Source organism: Ambystoma mexicanum, chromosome 3q, assembly GCF_040938575.1.
Source record: "Ambystoma mexicanum isolate Mex_15411 chromosome 3q, UKY_AmexF1_1, whole genome shotgun sequence".
Lineage (NCBI taxonomy): Eukaryota > Metazoa > Chordata > Amphibia > Caudata > Ambystomatidae > Ambystoma > Ambystoma mexicanum.
The window spans coordinates 807126662-807146008 of NC_090926.1; the positions used below are offsets into that span (position 1 = coordinate 807126662).

Consider the following 19347-nt stretch of genomic DNA (forward strand, 5'->3'; position numbering starts at 1 on the left):
AATCCTAGCCTACTTTCACTGGCCGAAGCTGTAAAGCAGACTGTACCTTCAACCAGGGTCCAAATTAGTCCTTCTTCTTACTCCATTCAAAGTTGTCAGATGATCTGCTAAGGAGGGGCTCAGCCCTCTTTTAAAGCCAAATGGGCCTCAGTGATTGGTGCAGGCTGAGACTACATTAATGAACCAATCCTGGGCCCCCACCAATAATATTCTGTTATGCGTGAGGTCATAACCATAGTGCTTTGAAACAAGAAAGGTAAGGGCTGACACCATGTACTATTAAGTCCCACCCATCTTCCTGTCTTCCTGTCTGTTGTAAAGTTTCTGGTTAATTGAGCTCTCTGTGACTCCTGATCAAAGTGCAGGTCTCCCTTGAAGTTTGTGGTGAGAACAGACTCTCTGTCGCCATCAAATCACATACTTCTTTGCTCTGGAAGGGAGTTCCCTGCAGGAGTTGCCTACTGTAAACAGTTGTCCCAGACATGACATTCACTGCCCTTCATACAGAGGGCTAGGAGCTAGCTTCAAGCTGACACGTTGCATATCAAAGAAGTGTTGGTGTTTCTTGTCCCTTGTGTTAGTTCTGTGACCAGACCTCTTTGCAGGCCTGTTTTCATGTAACTCACATCAGTATGCGCTTCTACCACACAGAACTTTGACAATAGAACAGGGGAGATCCATGGAGCCTTTGATTTTTAATTAGGCTGGCCATGGCTGGAGGAAGGTGTTGCCTTCCCCCTTCAGGGATGCTTTGATGTACCCATGGCTGTCAGATTCCAGCTAAAAGTGACACGGAGGACTGCGCCTGTAGACTGTGTCCCCCTCGGAGTACACTTGACTATGTGTTTGTTGTGCGGCGTGCATAGGAAAATGTGTGTTATTTTTACCCACACATTTTCTAAGGTTCATCTCCCATCATTCATTTTAATTACAAAACTTCCAAAAAAGCCCTGGCGTGCACAGGCTCCCTGTGCGGATGGTCGAATTCCTCACAGAGGCAGTTTAGTAAAGAATGTTTGCCACTTGTTCCTTGAACCAGACCCCCAAAACCCTTAGCTATGCTTGCCACATCAGAGCTTTGTGCCCTGGCCCCCTTGCTCTCAGTCGGTTGCCTCTGAAACTTGACTCCATCACACTTCTGATGGTTCTGGCATTCGTGTTTTTCTTCTAGGTGGGATTATGGTGGATTTAAGCTTCAGCAGCACCTGGTTCTACCATAGCAGATATGCAGAGGACCCATTCGCAGCACCTCTCAGAAATGCACCTGCCTCCCATCCCAATAGTTCTGGAAGCCAACTAAGTCGGAGCGCATGCACTGCATTCATCCACACGTCGTCCTCGACCGGCATTCAATCAGTCGTTCGAGCTGCCCCAGATTAGTCTGAATTCTCCCCGAACCGCAGACCCAATCAGGGAGGGGGTTCGCCCCATTCTGTCGGCTGATTGGTCCCTGTGATTCAGGGCGCTCCGGAGGCGAGCGGCCAGGAGCTGGAGTTAGTGTAATCAGATTCCAGCTGTTCACCCTCCCCTCCATGTTGAATGTCAGGGCAGTCAGCCAATGGAAGCGGCGAGAAGAGGAGCGAGCTCGCGCATTGGCCAGCCGGCCTGTGATAGGCGAGGCCAGCTCCAAAGTTGGTACCTGGAATACAGCTGTGGGGCTCCGCTGTCTCCTCTCCAAGCAGCAAGAGCGGAACCCCGCGGAGATTCGCTGGGGACCAAAGGGCGCCGCAACCCAGTGCAGACCACGAAAGAAGAACCGATAAGCAGCCACGGGAGGGGCCCCCAGGAGCAGAAACCACCGAGGATAAGCAGCGGGTGTCGGAGAGAGGCAGAAACTACGAAGAGGGGGCAGTGGGGAGACTTGAAGGCATTGGCAAAGAGTAGCGCGAAGAGAAAGGGACGGTGTATAAAGACGGCACATTGCTAAGCAAGCAACAGGACTGGACCCTCCTGGAGGCAGAAGTCTACAACTAGTGAAAGATTCCGAGAGCAAGGGGGGTATGGGGAAATAAAAAGGCGGGGGCGAGAGAAACACGCGTGGAGGGGGAATTGAGCTATAGGGGTCTCCAGGGAAGGGTGAGGTGAAAGGAAACAACACGCTGGAGTGGAAGAGAAAAAAAAACGAGAGACGATGACAGACGGGTTTAATTAAAGCGAATACTAGGGCGAGAGCGAGGGAATAACGAAAATAGAGGAGGGGGAAGCAAAGGAAAACATAGTAAGAAGGTAAATAGAGGCACACATAAGAGTGGGGGTCGCGAAGAGAGTCGATAGAGAAAAGGAGGAGGCGAGATAATAGAGAAAGCGAGAACGAGGGGACCAGACAATGGGCAGAGGCGGAATAGAAGACATTGGATTAAATAGGATGGGCTAAAGACGGGCGTCCACTAGAAAGACAGGCGGGAGAAGGTTACCTGATGCCTGTGCACACCTAGACCTGGAACGAAGACAGAAAGGAGAAACGAGAACCTGAAATAATGGGAGACGGAGTGGAAGAAGTCGGGGAGGGTCTTTTTACGGGAGGGCGCTACAGGCGAGAATAGAGCGCCAGTACAATAAAGAGGGGCGGAGGGAGGGATGAAGGGGCAGCCTTCACCCGCCGAGCCATAGCGGGCAAGAGAGGTACAAAGGGAGCAGAGCCTAGGACTGTGGGGACGGCAGAGGAGCTCCCCCACGCGCCCAGGGCGAGAGTTAGAGGAACGGAGTGGGAACAGCCAGGGTGACACTGAAGACCGCACGGTGGGCGTCAGGGCGTCAGGGGATGGAGCAGGTTGCGCGGAAAGACAGGACCACGTGAGAGTGGAGGGCGCCGAACGCGAGTTGAGGAGGGAGCCGTCTTTAAGGGGAGGAAAGTGCATGGTGGCAGGGTGCAGGAGAGGAGAGTGCAGTGAGCCTCGTGGGGGAGAAGGAACGATGGCTGGTACCAAAAAGGGTAGTGTACAGTGAGAGGCGGAGTGGGAGCAGCAGAGGAGAGCGGAGGGTGCAGAAGGTGTGAGAGGGGAGGCACGAGCAGAGGAGGGAAGTCGAGGGTCAGGTCAAGGCGGGAGGCGGGCAGTGGAGAGTTGTTGGTGAGAGGGAGTGGCAGGGGCGTAGAAGAGGAGAGCGCATGGTGAGAGGAGGAGAGCGCTGGCTGTGGACTGAGGTCCAGAGGAGGCAAGCACCAACCTCTGCTAGCAACATGCTTCCATGCCCCACCTCTGACTGAGGGTCCGGCCCGCTATGGCCCCACCATCATTGTGAGCTGGACTCAGGATGGCCGAGGATGGAGTCACTGATCAGGAGCCGGCCCAGCCCAAAACTTTCGTCCGTCTGAACGACCTCTCTGGGGCCCTTCCAGGGGACCGGGACCCTGGCGGCGGGGCCCCGGAGCCAGAGGAGTTGCCCTATCCCACGCTGGCCCCCGTGGTCTTTTTCTACCTGAGCCAGCACAGCAGACCCAGGAGCTGGTGCCTCCGGATCGTCTGTAACCCATATCCTTTGCTATGCCGACAGCCCACTCGCATGGGCACCGCCACAGTGAGATGGAGCCCTTCCCAGCATCAGGTAAGAGAGGTTCTCCTCACCCATGCACCAGTGTGACCCACGCACAACTGGATCGCACAGCAAGGCCAGAGACGACCAGCTCCTCAATGTTTCCAATCACCCCTGAAAGGCGTGTTGGGCTGGGGCCGAGTCATTCATGCTCTAGGCACAGTCTGGACGTTTTTATTGGACGTGGATGTGAGCTGCTGGGTTTGAGGAGCTGCTCTGCGTGGTCCTTCATTCTTTCAATGATAGGATTTCTCATTGGAGGGATGGGGATTATAAATTACAGGGGACGGATTATTATACTGGAGTAACAGGGATGTGTGTGCTACCTGTATTTCTGACTGACTAATCCCAAACAGCCCTGATACTATGCTCCTTTGAACCCATGCACATATTCGATGGGAGCGCAGCAGGGATGGACTAGCAGAGGGCACCTGTGTTAGTGGTATGGCGGAGGATGATAGATGCGTCCATGTTTGCAATGACCGGGATGGAGAGTTTGCCTAGACATGTAAAGCAGAGCCTGGCAGGTGATTCAATCTGTCCCTTTTCCTCAAGCCCATTCAGAGTCACCTCTCATTTGGGAAATCTCCTGATGTGCAGGTGATCCTGCCTTATTATGACTTAAACCTCTCAAGAGCTGCTGCTGGGCGATGAATCCAAGGTGTGGCCCCCAGCATACACCGTATTCAAATCCCAGATCCTACACAGAACCACAGTGCACCCTGACAACAAAGGTTTTTTTTTTCTAAAAGACCCTGCTCTCTTCTCAATGATAGCATCTCTTCTCTTGGAAGACCCTGCTCTCTCTCCTCAATGCTGACATATCTTCCCTTGGAAGACCCTACTCTCTCCTTAATGACGATCTCTCTTCTCTTGGAAGGCCATGGTCTCTCGTTAATGAGGACATCTCTTCCATTGGAAGACCCTGCTCCCTCCACAATGATGGCCCATTTTCTCTGGGAAGACCCTGCTCTCTCCTCAATGCTGACATATCTTCCCTTGGAAGACCCTACTCTCTCCTTAATGACGATCTCTCTTCTCTTGGAAGGCCATGGTCTCTCGTTAATGAGGACATCTCTTCCATTGGAAGACCCTGCTCCCTCCACAATGATGGCCCATTTTCTCTGGGAAGACCCTGCTCTCTCCTCAATGCTGACATATCTTCCCTTGGAAGGCCCTGCTCACTCCACAATGATGACATATCTTCCCTTGGAAGACTCTGCTCTCTCCGAAATGATGGCATATCTTCCCTTGGAAGACTCTGCTCTCTCCGTAATGATGACATATCTTCCCTTGGAAGGCCCTGCTCTCTCTGCAATGATGACATATCTTCCCTTGGAAGATCCTGCTCCCTCCACAATGATGACCTGTCTTCCATTGAAAGCCCCTGTACTTTTGATTCAATGGTTCCCTTTGGAAGCTCCCCACACTCTCTTCAGTGAGATGTCTCAACCTAGAAGCCCCTCCACTCTCCTCATTGATGGAATCTCTTTCATTGGAAGCTTCTGTCCATTCCACAAAGAAGGATGCATATTCCCCGGAAGTGTTTTTGCATGGAAGCCCCTGGTCTCTCCGGGTTGATGAAGCTCTCCCTCTGGATGCACCTGCACCTTTCTAATAAAGAGATTGCTTTGCCTGAATCAATTCATGTCTTTCTTTCTCCCCCATCCCCGAGGAGATGTATTTTCCAGAAAGCTCCTGCTCTTTCCTTGATGTTGAAATGCCTTCTCCTTGATGCCCCTGCTCTCTATTCTGTGATCTTGCCCCTGCTCTCACCCCAGTGATGGAATGTGTTCCCTCAGAAGGCCCTGCTCTCACCCCAGTGAAGAAACGTCTTCCCCTTTAACTCCTGATATTTTCTGGGAAGCTCCTGTACCTTTCTCAGAAAGAAGCACCTTCCTCTGCATTCTCTCCAGTAGAGAACCGCTTTCCCTGGAAGCCCTTCCTCTTGCCACAGTGAGGGGACTCCATCTTATAGTAAAAACACTCTTCCTCTGGAAACCATAGAACTCCCTCAAGTAAAGATTGGCCTTCCACTAGAAGCGCTTTCCTCTCCTCAGTGATGAAACATCTTGCCCTAAAAGGCCCTGCCCTCTCTTCAGTGCTGAAATGCCCTTCCCCTGGCAGCCCCTGCCCTATTGTTAGTGAGATGTCTTTTTCTGAAAAGCCCTGTACTCTCATCATTGAGGAGGCATCTTACCCTGGATGCCTAAGCCCTCTCATCAGATAGGAGATGTCCTCCTTGGAAGCCCCTGTCCTCTCATCAGTGAGTGACTTCTTACCTTGGAAGCCCATGCCATGTCATCAATGAAAGATATCTTTCCCTAGAAGCCCTTGCTCTCTCATCAACGAGGAGATGTCTTCCTCTGGCAGCCACTGCCCTCTTGTTAGCGAGGAGAGGTCTTTTCCTGGAAGCCCCAGCATTCTAAACAGCGAGGAGGCATCTTCCCAAGGAAGCTCCCGCCCTCTCCTTGGTGATGAAACATCCTCCCCTGGAAGACCCTGCCTTCTCATCAGTGAGGAGTCATTTTCCCTTGGAAGACCCTGGCCTATCATCAGTGAGAAGACATCTTCCTCCTCCAGAAGCCTCCCTGCAAGCTGCTTCACTCTCTGAAGCATAGAGACATCTTCCCCTTGAAGCCCCTGCCCTCTCATCAGTGAGATGGCATGATCTCAGGTAAAGAGACATCTTCAGCTGGGAAACCCTGCCCTATCTTTGGTGATGAAACACCTTCCCCGGAAGCCCCGCCCTCTCTTCAGTGAGGAGTCATCTTCCTCTGGAAGCCCCTGCCCTCTCATCAGTGAAGAGACCATCTTCCCCTGGAATCCCTTGTACTCTAATCAGTGAGGAGATATCTTCCCCTGGAAGCCCCTACCCTCTCATCACTGAGAAGACATCTTCCTCTGGAAGCCCCTGCCATCTCTTCAGTGAGGAAACGTCTTCCCCTGGAAGTCCCTGCACTCTATTCAGCGAGGAGATGTCTACCCCTGGAAGCCCTTGCCCACCCATCAGTGAGGAGACATCTTCCCATGGAAGCCCCACCCTCTCATCTTTGAGGAGGTTATATTTGCCTCGAAGTCCCTGAACTCTCATCAGTGAAGAGACATCTTCCTCTGGAAGCCTCTGCCCTCTCATCAGTGAGGAGACGTCTTCACCTGGAGGGCTGGGAGGATAGCTCAAGGCTGGGAAACCCTGCCCTATCTTTGGTGATGAAACACCTTCCCCGGAAGCCCCGCCCTCTCTTCAGTGAGGAGTCATCTTCCTCTGGAAGCCCCTGCCCTCTCATCAGTGAAGAGACCATCTTCCCCTGGAATCCCTTGTACTCTAATCAGTGAGGAGATATCTTCCCCTGGAAGCCCCTACCCTCTCATCACTGAGAAGACATCTTCCTCTGGAAGCCCCTGCCATCTCTTCAGTGAGGAAACGTCTTCCCCTGGAAGTCCCTGCACTCTATTCAGCGAGGAGATGTCTACCCCTGGAAGCCCTTGCCCACCCATCAGTGAGGAGACATCTTCCCATGGAAGCCCCACCCTCTCATCTTTGAGGAGGTTATATTTGCCTCGAAGTCCCTGAACTCTCATCAGTGAAGAGACATCTTCCTCTGGAAGCCTCTGCCCTCTCATCAGTGAGGAGACGTCTTCACCTGGAGGGCTGGGAGGATAGCTCAAGGGCAACACGTTTGTCTAGGAAGCAAGACAACACATAGCAACACAGGTTTGAATCCCGAGCTTGCGCTTAGAAACTGTTCCCGGTATAAAGCGTGTTATAAAAGAACAATTATAATCCCTTTCCCTCTCATCAGTGAGGAGAAGTCTTCCCCTGGAAGCCCCAGCCCCTGCCCTCTCATCAGTGAGGAGACGTCTTCCCCTGGAACTCCTGCCCTCTCATCAGTGAGGAGACGTCTTCCCCTAGAACTCCTGCCCTCTCATCAGTGAGGAGACGTCTTCCCCTAGAACTCCTGCCCTCTCATCAGTGAGGAGACGTCTTCCCCTGGAACTCCTGCCCTCTCATCAGTGAGGAGACGTTTTCCCCTAGAACTCCTGCCCTCTCATCAGTGAGGAGACGTCTTCCCCTGGAACTCCTGCCCTCTCATCAGTGAGGAGACGTCTTTCCCTGGAAGCCCCTGCCCTCTCATCAGTGAGGAGACGTCTTTCCCTGGAAGCCCCTGCCCTCTCATCGGTGAGGAGACGTCTTCCTCTGGAAGCCCCTGCCCTCTCCGTCTTCCCCTGGAAGCCCCTGCCCTCTCATCGGTGAGGAGATGCCCTCTCATCGGTGTGGAGACGTCTTCCCCTGGAAGCCCCTGCCCTCTCATCAGTGAGGAGACGTCTTTCCCTGGAAGCCCCTGCCCTCTCATCGGTGAGGAGACGTCTTCCTCTGGAAGCCCCTGCCCTCTCCGTCTTCCCCTGGAAGCCCCTGCCCTCTCATCGGTGAGGAGATGCCCTCTCATCGGTGTGGAGACGTCTTCCCCTGGAAGCCCCTGCCCTCTCATCAGTGAGGAGACGTCTTTCACTGGAAGCCCCTGCCCTCTCATCAGTGAGGAGACGTCTTCCCCTGGAACTCCTGCCCTCTCATCAGTGAGGAGACGTCTTCCCCTAGAACTCCTGCCCTCTCATCAGTGAGGAGACGTCTTCCCCTGGAACTCCTGCCCTCTCATCAGTGAGGAGACGTTTTCCCCTAGAACTCCTGCCCTCTCATCAGTGAGGAGACGTCTTCCCCTGGAACTCCTGCCCTCTCATCAGTGAGGAGACGTCTTTCCCTGGAAGCCCCTGCCCTCTCATCAGTGAGGAGACGTCTTTCCCTGGAAGCCCCTGCCCTCTCATCGGTGAGGAGACGTCTTCCTCTGGAAGCCCCTGCCCTCTCCGTCTTCCCCTGGAAGCCCCTGCCCTCTCATCGGTGAGGAGATGCCCTCTCATCGGTGTGGAGACGTCTTCCCCTGGAAGCCCCTGCCCTCTCATCAGTGAGGAGACGTCTTTCCCTGGAAGCCCCTGCCCTCTCATCGGTGAGGAGACGTCTTCCTCTGGAAGCCCCTGCCCTCTCCGTCTTCCCCTGGAAGCCCCTGCCCTCTCATCGGTGAGGAGATGCCCTCTCATCGGTGTGGAGACGTCTTCCCCTGGAAGCCCCTGCCCTCTCATCAGTGAGGAGACGTCTTTCACTGGAAGCCCCTGCCCTCTCATCAGTGAGGAGACATCTTCCCCTAGAAGCCCCTGCCCTCTCATCAGTGAGGAGACGTCTTTCCCTGGAAGCCCTTGCCCTCTCATAGGTGAGGAGACGTCTTCCCCTGGAAGCCCCTGCCCTCTCCGTCTTCCCCTAGAAGCCCCTGCCCTCTCATCGGCGAGGAGATGCCTTCCCCTGGAAGCACCTGCCCTCTCCGTCTTCCCCTGGAAGCTCCTGCCCTCTCATCAGTGAGAAGATGTCTTCCCGTGGAAGCCCCTGCCCTCTCATCGGTGAGGAGACGTCTTTCCCTGGAAGCCCCTGCCCTCATCAGTGAGGAGACGTCTTTCCCTGGAAACCCTTGCCCTCTCATCAGTGAGGAGACGTCTTTCCCTGGAAGCCCCTGCCCTCTCGGTCTTCCCCTGGAAGCCCCTGCCCTCCCATTGGTGAGGAGACGTCTTCCCCTGGAAGCCCCTGCTCTGAAAGTTCTGGGCACATGGCTTGTTCACCGCTGCCCAGGCTTCCTCCAGGGGTTCCCGGGAGGTCCCTCCCCCTCCTGGAAGCTCGGCAGTGTGTTCCCCAGATGTGGGAATGGATGTGTATTAGGTACAGCCTCAAGTTTGCCATTTTGCTCAATTGTAACCAGATGTAGAGTTTCGCTTGACAAGAGAAGGTTGACATGAACAAATCAGCTCAAATGTAGAAGGGCTCGCGCTCCCCTCCCCCACCCCTTCGTGAGTTGTGCACCATGTCTGGGTTAGATTTTCTGGCACGCCTGTCCCTGCTCTCCTCACGCATGTCTCCGGTTGCTTTTTGGAAGCCTACCCTCATTTTAGGGGGTGTCTCCCTGTTTTCTGCTTTGGTAGGAGAAAGGAATATCTCTGGGGCTGAAGTCAAAACAGCGGATTCCATAAACGCACTTACGTCAAGCGCGTGGAAACAATAAGTAGCAGCAGAAAGAGAGGGAGGTGATGGAGGGAGGGCGGAGAGGGAGGAGAGAGCGGCGGAGAGAAGCAGAGAAAGGGAATTGGGAAGAGAAGGGGCGAGGGAGTGCAAGGCAGAAAGAACGCGAGAAAAGAGAAGCGGACTGAGAGTTAGGAGGGAGAGTGACACATGGAGAGAGAAAGAGAGAAAGAGAGAGAGAGTACAAGAGAGCGACGAAGTTAGGGAAAGAGAGGAAAAAGCCGAAGCGGAAGAGAAACAGAGAGAAATTAGAGGCATAGTTAAGAGGTAGACACAGAGAGATCAGAGGGGGGTGGGGGGGATTTAGCGAGGGGGGAAGAGAAAGAAACGGAGAAAAGGTGAGAAGACAAATACAGGAAAGAAGGGGGAGAGGCAGGTAAAAAAGGGGCGAGAACGAGCGAAGGGAAGTGAGATAGAAAGACATTGGTGAGGGGAGGTGGCGGGAGAAACAGATGGGGAAAGCATGGTTATTAGACAGCGAGAAACCAAGAGAAAGCAGAGTTAAAGACCGAGAACATAGGACGAACGGACACTGGAGGCAGAGAGAAAAGAGACTGATAGAGTAAACACCGAGCAGGGAGGTAAATAAAAGGAACGCGAGGACTGAGAGGAACATCATGGGAAGAAAAAAGGCACACAAAGGCAGAGAACCAGAGGGAAGAACAACGCGAGGGAGTCCAGTGAAATGAAGGGCGGGAGACGGGTAGAGTGGGAGAGGGATAAGAGCAGGGGGTGGAGGCTATAAGAACGGTAGCTTGCAGGAAGAGATGGGGAAGCAGGGAGAATATCCGAGGAACACGAGCACAGGAAGAGAGCAGGGGAAGCAGAGGAAGAGAACCGGGTGACTGGGGAGACAGAGGAGGAAGAAAGGGGTGGCTTGTGGGTAAAGGAGGAGAGGGACGGCCTGCGTCTGGGCATTGCACAGAGGATGGGAAGAGAGCTAGCGAGAGAGGGAAGTCCGAACAGCAGCGAAAGAGAAAAGCAAAGAGCGATGAGAGGGAGAGGCAGATGTCAAGATGGAAGCAAATATAAGGAACGAAAACGCATGGGGGGCACGAGTAAAGTTAAACATGGCCAGAGGGGGAGGGTACAAGGCAGAGGCTGCAAAAAGAAAGGATCGAGGACCTGGATGAGAAGCGAGAGAGAGAACAAGAGAGAGAGCGTGAGAGAGAGAGCGTGAGAGAGAGAGCGTGAGAGAGTGAGAGAGAGATAGACAGAGTGCTCGAGAGAGTGAGTGAGAGAGAGAGTGAGAGAGAGAGTGCGAGAGAGAGCGTGAGAGAGAGCGTGAGAGAGAGAGAGAGAGAGCTCGAGAGAGTGAGTGAGAGAGAGAGAGAGAGAGAAAGAGTGCTCGACAGAGTGAGTGAGAGAGAGCGAGAGGGAGACACGGGGTATGCTGTTTACCCGGCGCGAGAAGCGAGCACATGCTGCAGCAGCAGGGCCGGGAGACCGAGCGGCGGTGGGCAGGGAATGCATCCACGTGCCCGATTGTTCTTGTTTCCTTTTTGAAGTGGTAATTAGAGTGGGAGTGAATAGGCATCTTGTCCTGTTGCAGCAGTGCCAGCCGTGTCCTTCGTGTCTCTTGACTCAGAGGCTGCTCCTCTGCATTCATTCCTCCCAGGCCTGGGTTCCAGGGCTCGAGCCGCCCACCCCATGCCATCACACCCGGGTCGCGGACTCCACCACTAAACCCCCGCCATGTCAACATTCTATTCGTTCCTGCCTGCCACGCCCACACGCGCTGGTGCTTGGGGCTCCAGCCTTCAATGTCCACCAGGCCGGTGTTCAGGGGCTTCCGGAATCTCCCCTCCATGGACACCCTGGCCTCGTCCTTCAAGTCTGGGGCAGGTCCTGCTGCGGCTGATGAAGTGGGCTGGGAGGCAATGCACCAGGACACATCAGCACAGATAAGAACATCAAACACTGGAAATCCAACCACAGATATCGTCATCAAAAAAGGGGGCAAACAAGGGTGTCCGTTAGCCAGTATGGTCCTTGGGAATAAGATTTAATATCTCTTATATAGAAAAGCAATGGGAAGAAGAGCTCTGTCAAAAAAAAAAGACGCTACGATGTCAAGGCTCCATACTGAATGGTAGATTTGGTGCATTTTCTCTGTTGCTGCTTCATATGTTCTATACTCATAGAGTTGTACCAACGCTATCCTATGGTAGTGAGGCGGGGATAAACTTGTCTCGGTGCATTTGAGCAAAATTAGAAAGCCTTTTTTGGAAACCAATTCTAAAATTGCCATGTAACAGTCCCAATTGTGGCGATAAGCGCTGAATTTGGGCTCTAATCATTGCAGTCTAAAATGGAATGGAAATCATTGACTCTGCTAAGGAAAATGAATGAAGAAAACCCAGCAGAGGGCTATAAAATATGAACTAACTCAGGAATAGGGAAAAGTGCAACCACATTAAATACTTGGAAAGAGGAATGGACAAAGGTGCTACATAATCTAGAATCATCAATGGAAGAGTTACTAACCAATTCGAACGGAGTGAAAGAAAAGTTTAATAGATTAGATTGGATCGAAACAAGAGAAGCGAAATTGGCATTAAAAAATAACAAAAATATGTCAAAGGAACATCCTTCCAGAGTATCTAATGAAATTTCCCTCCAAGTATTATAGAGAGAGGCTAATGGAAATCCGCCTTGGAGTTTCTCCGACAAATGAATACAAACAGAGAACAGGGAAAAGAGGAATCAACAAAGGGATCTGCAGATTCTGTCATCAAAGAGATCAATTGGAAACACCATTCCATCTATTGCTAGAATGTACAGCAATTCATGATGTAAGACTGCAAAATCCTGCTGGTTACTTTGCCCCATTTAAAGTAAAATGTGCCGAAGAATAGTGGGGATACTTTGTCTTGGGGAAAAGATCATCGTTTCACTTGTGCTGGAATAGCATTCCTGGACAATGTATTGAAAAGCAAGGACTTAGAAACAACATACCTGCTTTCAATGGAATGCTAATAAGCTCTCAATAGATGGAACAAGTAAAGACGAATGACCAGGTTTTAGTTGTTTTAGCTGAAGGAAATTGTGAAAAACATTTTCTGCAATTGCAAAACTAATCCGCAAAAAAGAAATAAAAAAAAAGAAAATAATCCCGATTAGGTCTGTGTTGAGGGGCATCACTGATCTATGTCTACCAGGATTAGTTTCAGGGGCTGCAACCTGCCCTGCCCTAATACACTGGAGGACTGGGCTATTTTGCAGCTAATTTCCACAAGGTCTGGGTTCAGTTGGTTTAGCCTCTGTCCCCTAGGCACTATTCCTTTATGTCCCGTCCGGCCAGGTTTGAAGAGCTTCAGCCGTCTATGTCCACTTGGAATGGGTCCAGTGGCTTCTCCTTTCAGGAGACCTAGTAGTGTGCACACCCCTGCACCCTGTGTTCATCTGACCTGGGTTCAGGGCTTTATCCCTTAATACCCATAACATCTTAATGCCCGTAACATTTGGTTTCATACCAATCAGGCCAGGATTCAGGGGCTTAACCCATTCATGTCCTCTCGGCTTGTGTTCAGGAGCTTTACCCATCTATGTTTATCAGGTCTAAATTCGGGGCTTTACCACTCCATGTGCTCCTGGCTTGTGTTCAGGAGGGTACGATGTCCTTTCATCGCGGGATGTTTTTTCGCAGGGTTTTGTACTGCGAATTCTTTTTTGGAAAAAACCCATCACATTTTTTAGAAAATGGGAGTGGTTGAGGGGGAGGGGAACCCCCCAAAAAATGTGATGGTTTTTTTCGAAAAAAAAATTGCGGTAAAAAGCCCTGTGAAAAGACATCCCACAATAAAATGACACGGAAATGTCCATGTCATTTCGGCTTGTGTTCAGGAGCTTTACCCATCTATGTCTATCAGGTCCAGATTCAGGGCTTTACCCCTCCACGCCTCCTGGCTTGTGTTCAGGAGCGTCTAGAATCGGGGCGTATCTCCTCCATGTCCTCCTGGCTTGTGTTCAGGAGCTTTACCCATCTATGTCTATCAGGTCTAGATTCCGGGATTAACCCTCTATATCCTTGTGTTCAGGAGCATCTGGAATCATAGCTCATCTGCTCCATGTCCTCTAGGCTTGTGTTCAGGAGCTTTACCCGTCTATGTCTATCAGGTCTAGATTTGATGCTTATCTGCTCCATGTCCTCCGGGCTTGTGTTCAGGAGCTTTACCCATCCATGTCTATCAGGTATAAATTCAGGGCTTAACTCCTCTGTGTCCTCCTGGCATGTGGTCAGGAGCATCTGGAATCAGGGCTTATCTGCTCCATGTCCTCCAGGCCTGTGTTCATGAGCTTTACCCATCTATGTCTATCAGGTCTAGATTTGGTGCTTATCTCCTCCATGTCCTCCGGGCTTGTGTTCAGGAGCTTTACCCATCTAAGTCTATCAGGTCTAGATTCAGGGGCTCTACCCCCTCACCACCAATGTCCATGTCCGCCGATTCAGAGCCTCTCTATTCTGGGTTTTGAAGTCTGGGTTCAAGGGTTTTGCCCTGATGTTTATTGCATCCCCACATTCTTCTATTTGCTGCATGCTGTGCATGTGAACACACTGCACTTGTGCTGAGCCAGAGTATGTAGAGGCCCCCACACATTCCTGTTGCACATTGTGTCTGGTTTTGCTGCATGAGTAAAGAGCAGGCACCACCTCTGCAAAGGTTATGCAGATAGGGGAGGGTTGCAAGGGTGTCTGTTATTACAACAATGACCGCCACAATGACCGCCACTACATTAGAACCTGTCGTTTGTATGTGCCCACATATCTCCCCAGATTCACTGACTGTATGCGTTGAAAGGCCAATTAACCCCTGCATGCATGAACTGAATCACTGCTCGGTCTCCCCTGATTGCACAAATAGTTCAAAATGTCCCAGGAACAGCGTAACTGATGGACACACTATTGGTCTAGATTTGGGGCTTTACCCTTCCATGTCCTCCGGGCTTGTGTTCAGGAGCTTTACCAGTCTATGGGCCTCATTACCCGGTAGGCGGTGAGCCATGGCGCTATCAGCGCCATGGCTCATGCCGGTAAAATACCGGCACCGCCTTGGCGGAAAGGGGATTTACCGCCCCATTCCAAGGTTGGAGGGGCGGTAAATCCCCTTTCCGCCATTGCCCTTCCCCATTCCCATTTCTGCCCCATAGGGCTCTATGGGAATGGGGAAGGCGCTAATTACGGCACCGCAATTTTGCGGTGCCGTAATTAGCTCCGAGGTCCCTTAGCGGGTTGGATTTTAACGCCTGCAAAAAGCAGGCGTTAAATCCCCCAACCCGCAAAGGGACCTCGTAGTAAGGCGGTAGGGATTTACCGGTACCAGTATTTTACCGGTACCGGTAAATCCCTACCGCCATCCGTGTAATGAGGCCCTAAGTCTATCAGGTCTAGATTTGGTGCTTATCTCCTCCATGTCCTCCTGGCTTGTGTTCAGGAGCTTCACCCATCTATATTTATCAGGTGTAGATTTGGTGCTTATCTCCTCCATGTCCTCCAGGCTTGTGTTCGGGAGCTTTACCCATCTATGCCTATCAGGTCTAGAGTCGGGGCATATCTCCTCCATGTCCTCCGAGCTTGTGTTCAGGGGTTTTACCCATCTATTTCTATCAGGTCTAGATTTGGTGCTTAACTCCTCCATGTCCTCCCGGCTTGTGTTCATGAGCGTCTAGAGTTGGGGCTTATCTCCTCCATGTCCTCCGGGCTTGTGTTCAGGAGCTTTACCCATCTATGTCTATCAGGTCTAGATTTGGTGCTTATCTCCTCCATGTCCTCCTGGCTTGTGTTCAAGAGCGTCACCCATCTATTTCTATCAGGTCTAGGTTTGGTCTTTATCTCCTTCATGTGCTCGGGCTTGTGTTCAGTAGCTTTACCCATCTATGTCTATCAGGTCTAGATTCGGGGGTTTAACTCCTCCATGTCCTCCCGGCTTGTGTTCATGAGCGTCTAGAGTCGGGGCTTGTGTTCAGGAGCTTTACCCATCTATAGGCCTAATGCAGGGCTCAGAATGAGTCGCTTAGCGACCATCTCTGCTTTTAGTATAACTTAAGGGTATCCACATTGTCCACCAAAGTCTTTTGTCAAATTGTTTTGCGATGTCACGCTCAACACTCCCAGTAGAAGGCTGTTCCGTCAATTACCAGCGTTCATATTAATTGCCTCCTGATGCTTCCCATGAGCCTTTCTTGACTGGTGCCCTTGGAAAACGAAACCCTTAGTTGTGTATGTCTACTCCTCTGCTCTGTTATTCCCCAGCGGTATTAAAACCACCTCTTCCAAATGCTTGCACCCCCTCGCCCTTTATGGGATGGCTGATGCAGACCGTACCCTATTCCTGCACTACCTTTTAATGTAAATATCTACAGCTAAAGCACATCATTCTCTGTCCTGTCACCCCAAATTGTGACACGGTACACACTGGCAAAGAGTATTGTTTACTGGTGCAAATACAAAACTGTACCAAATTAGCGTTTGGATTTACCAAAGGGCACCATTTGGTGGGCATCCTTTCATCCCCATATGCACAGAAAAGGAGCATGCGTGTACGGGTGGCTGGTGCAAAGCAGGGGTAGCCAACCTGGCACTCCCCAGACATTTTTGCCTACAACATCCATGATCCTTCACCACAGACTATCCTGACTGTAGCCGATGGGAGTTGTCGGCCAAAACATCTGGCTGGTGACAGGTCGGTTACACCTGCTGCAAAATCTGTCGCACCAAATTCTCATCTGCTGGACAGTGTCCAGGCAATAGGGGTTCCGTCTAAAGTGCAATGGTGAATCAAGGGCGCTTAATCAAATACCCCACTATCTCATCCTATAGCCAGATCGAAGAATTTGTGATAAGTTCCTAAGACTGAGGCTGAATCTACTCCCCACAAGCGAAGTCTCGGGGAAATGAACCCAAAACAAAGTTGCAAAGAGTGATTGTAGATTCTGCCTAACTTGGGGGAAAACTGAAACTTTATACCATGTAATAATGGAATGCGAGGCCCTTAATCAGAAACGACTTATATACAGTGGCAAATACCAAAGTGCTCCCATTGAAATGGAAACTGAAGAACGATGGAGCAAAATCCTAATGGAAACAACAGAAAGATGGTTTACCATCATCCATTTCTGGGAAACCATTACTTCTGGAAACTGTGTCAGTAACCCAGAGTATTAAAGTTAAAGACTTTAAGATAAGGACAATGTTAATTTAGCTAAATCACAAATGTAAGGTTTAAGATGTAAACCAAATGCATTTTAATAAACAAAAAAAAAAGAAATAGGGGTTCCATCCCCACAAGGACGTTTGCCTAATGTGGATGAATCCTGCAAACCAGGGGGAAGACTCTCCTCAAGTTGCTATAGAAAAACACCCTGTCTCAACATTTAAAAGAGGGCATTTTGCAGGGTGGTACTTTTCAAACAGCGGATTTCAGGCTCAACATTTCTGAAGTGGGTCCAACAGAACAGCACTTTAAAGAGGTGCCTTGAGAAAATACCTCTTGACCCGAGTGGGCTCATACATACAGGATCATGAAGATCCGCAAATACAAGGGAACATCCCTCAATAGGAGGGACTAGGCTGGAAATCAGGGATTGTGTAGGCATCATCGCCAGTCAGGGTCGGATGGTCCCAAGGCCTGGGGATAGTGCCACCTCTGTGACGGGTAGTTTGGAGGATGGCTCCTCGCTTCTAGCAAAGGAGAGGTGATCAGGCCATGCAACCCCAGAAGATTGGCAAGTTCAAGTACAAGTGGCCATACAAGGCAGACACATCACATAGGCAAATGCCCAAGTACCCCAGCCCGGTTCTGCCAGGAAGCATTGCATTATACGGAGGGATACTTCAAAAGAAAACAACCCCATTCTACAGCAAAGTTGTCATCTTTCATTTGCACCTTCATGGAGTTTCCACTCACTGGTGAGCACACTTCCCCTGTATGTTAGGGTGTTCTCGAGTGGACACTTAAAGTCTATAGGAAATAAAAGTGGCTCCCTCAGGTGAGGGCATTTGCCATCTCTACACTTATAAATATAGGGAGCTCCTTAATGGTGCGCCTCCTTTCACGCGCTCACTTGCAACACTTCATTTAGGCAACTGGTGCTCTGCTGAGTGTTCAAAGAAATGGAAAGCCAAGTTCACACCACCATGGAATTGGGATATGTTTAACCTAAGGGCAAAGCAGCCCAGCACTTTGATCTCGCTGTGATGAAACCTATGGCAACCATCACAGCTGTTCTTTCTTAAATAGAGCTGCCACTGGAACATTGCGCGTTCAGGTGTACATATGTTTGTGTACCCCTGATCCAGAGGATTACAATTACACGTAGATATTTTCAAATCCAGTTGATTCATTCAAATAATGTAGCAACACAGTCATAATAACATTTTGTAAAAAGTGCATGAAAACATCTTGATGGCAGAAACTGTTCCTTAATTTAGCTATCCGTCCCCCCAAAACTGACTCAGCATGGAACAAGCCACCTCTCGTTCAATAACAGACCTGGCTCAGCCTACCACACCAGTTCCATTTCTAGTTAAACCCCAGACATAGCTCATTCCAACAAAACGGTCCCACAACTAGTGCAATCTCAAAATGAGCTTAGCCAAACAAACAAGTTCCATTTCTAGTTAAACGATAGATCTAACTCAGTGCAACTTCTCTAGTTAAACCCCAGACCTAATTCAGCCTAACATACCGGTTCCATCTCTATTTAAACCACAGGCCTAACTCACCCCAACACACTAGGGCCATCACTAGTTAAACCACAGACGTATCTCGTTCCAAAATACCTCATCCATAACTAGTTAAACCACAGACCCAGCTTAGTCTAACAGACCAGTTCCATCTCTAGTTAAACCACAGACCTAGCTCAGCTCAACACATAAGGGGCATCTCTAGTTAAACCACAGACATCTCATTCCAAAATACCTCATCCATAACTAGTTAAACCACAGACCCAGCTCAGTCTAACAGATCAGTTCCATCTCTAGTTAAACCAAAGACCTAGCTCAACCCAACACATTAGGGCCATCTCTAGTTAAGCCACAGAAAAAGTTCATTCCAACAAACCTGTCCCACAACTAGTTCAACCTCAGACATAGCTTAGCCGGACACACAAGTTCCATCTCAAGTTAAACCGCAGACCTTGCGCACCTCAGTGCACCAATTCCATCTCTAGTTAAAACAAAGGCCTAGCTCAGACTAACACACCAGGTCCAGCTCTAATTAAACCACAGACATAGCTCATTCCAACACACCAGTTGAATAAATAGTACCACCACAGACCTAGCTCACCCCAACACATTACATGAATCACTAGTTAAACCACAAACCTAGCTCCACCCAACAAACACACCAGGTCAATCTCACATTAAACCCCAGACCTAGCTCAACCTGACACACCAGTTCCATCGGTTGTTAAATCAAAAACCTAGTTCAGCCCAACATACCAGGTTAATCTCAAATTAAACCACATACCTCACTCAGTTCAGCACACCAGCTCTATCTATAGTTAAACCACAAGCCCAACACACACCAGTTCCATCTCTATTCAAACCACAGACCTAACTCATCCCAACACATTAGGGCCATCTCTAGTTAAACCACAGACCCAGCTCAGTCTAACAGAACAGTTCCATCTCTAGTTAAACCACAGACCAAGCTCAGCCCAACACATTAGGGCCATCTCTAGTTTATCAACAGACATAG

The 19347-nt window shown here is 50.4% G+C and overlaps 1 protein-coding gene across 1 annotated transcript in view; it reads left to right on the top strand.

Annotated features, from left to right (window-relative positions):
- The first annotated feature begins 1628 nt into the window (after nucleotides 1-1628).
- CACNA1G (calcium voltage-gated channel subunit alpha1 G) overlaps nucleotides 1629-19347 on the top strand; it is a 1457373-nt gene continuing 1439654 nt past the window's right edge. Inside the window, exon 1 of the mRNA XM_069654906.1 lies at nucleotides 1629-3470. Coding sequence (XP_069511007.1) covers nucleotides 3253-3470 — 218 coding nt within the window. The 5' untranslated portion in view covers nucleotides 1629-3252. The remainder of the gene's footprint in view (nucleotides 3471-19347) is intronic.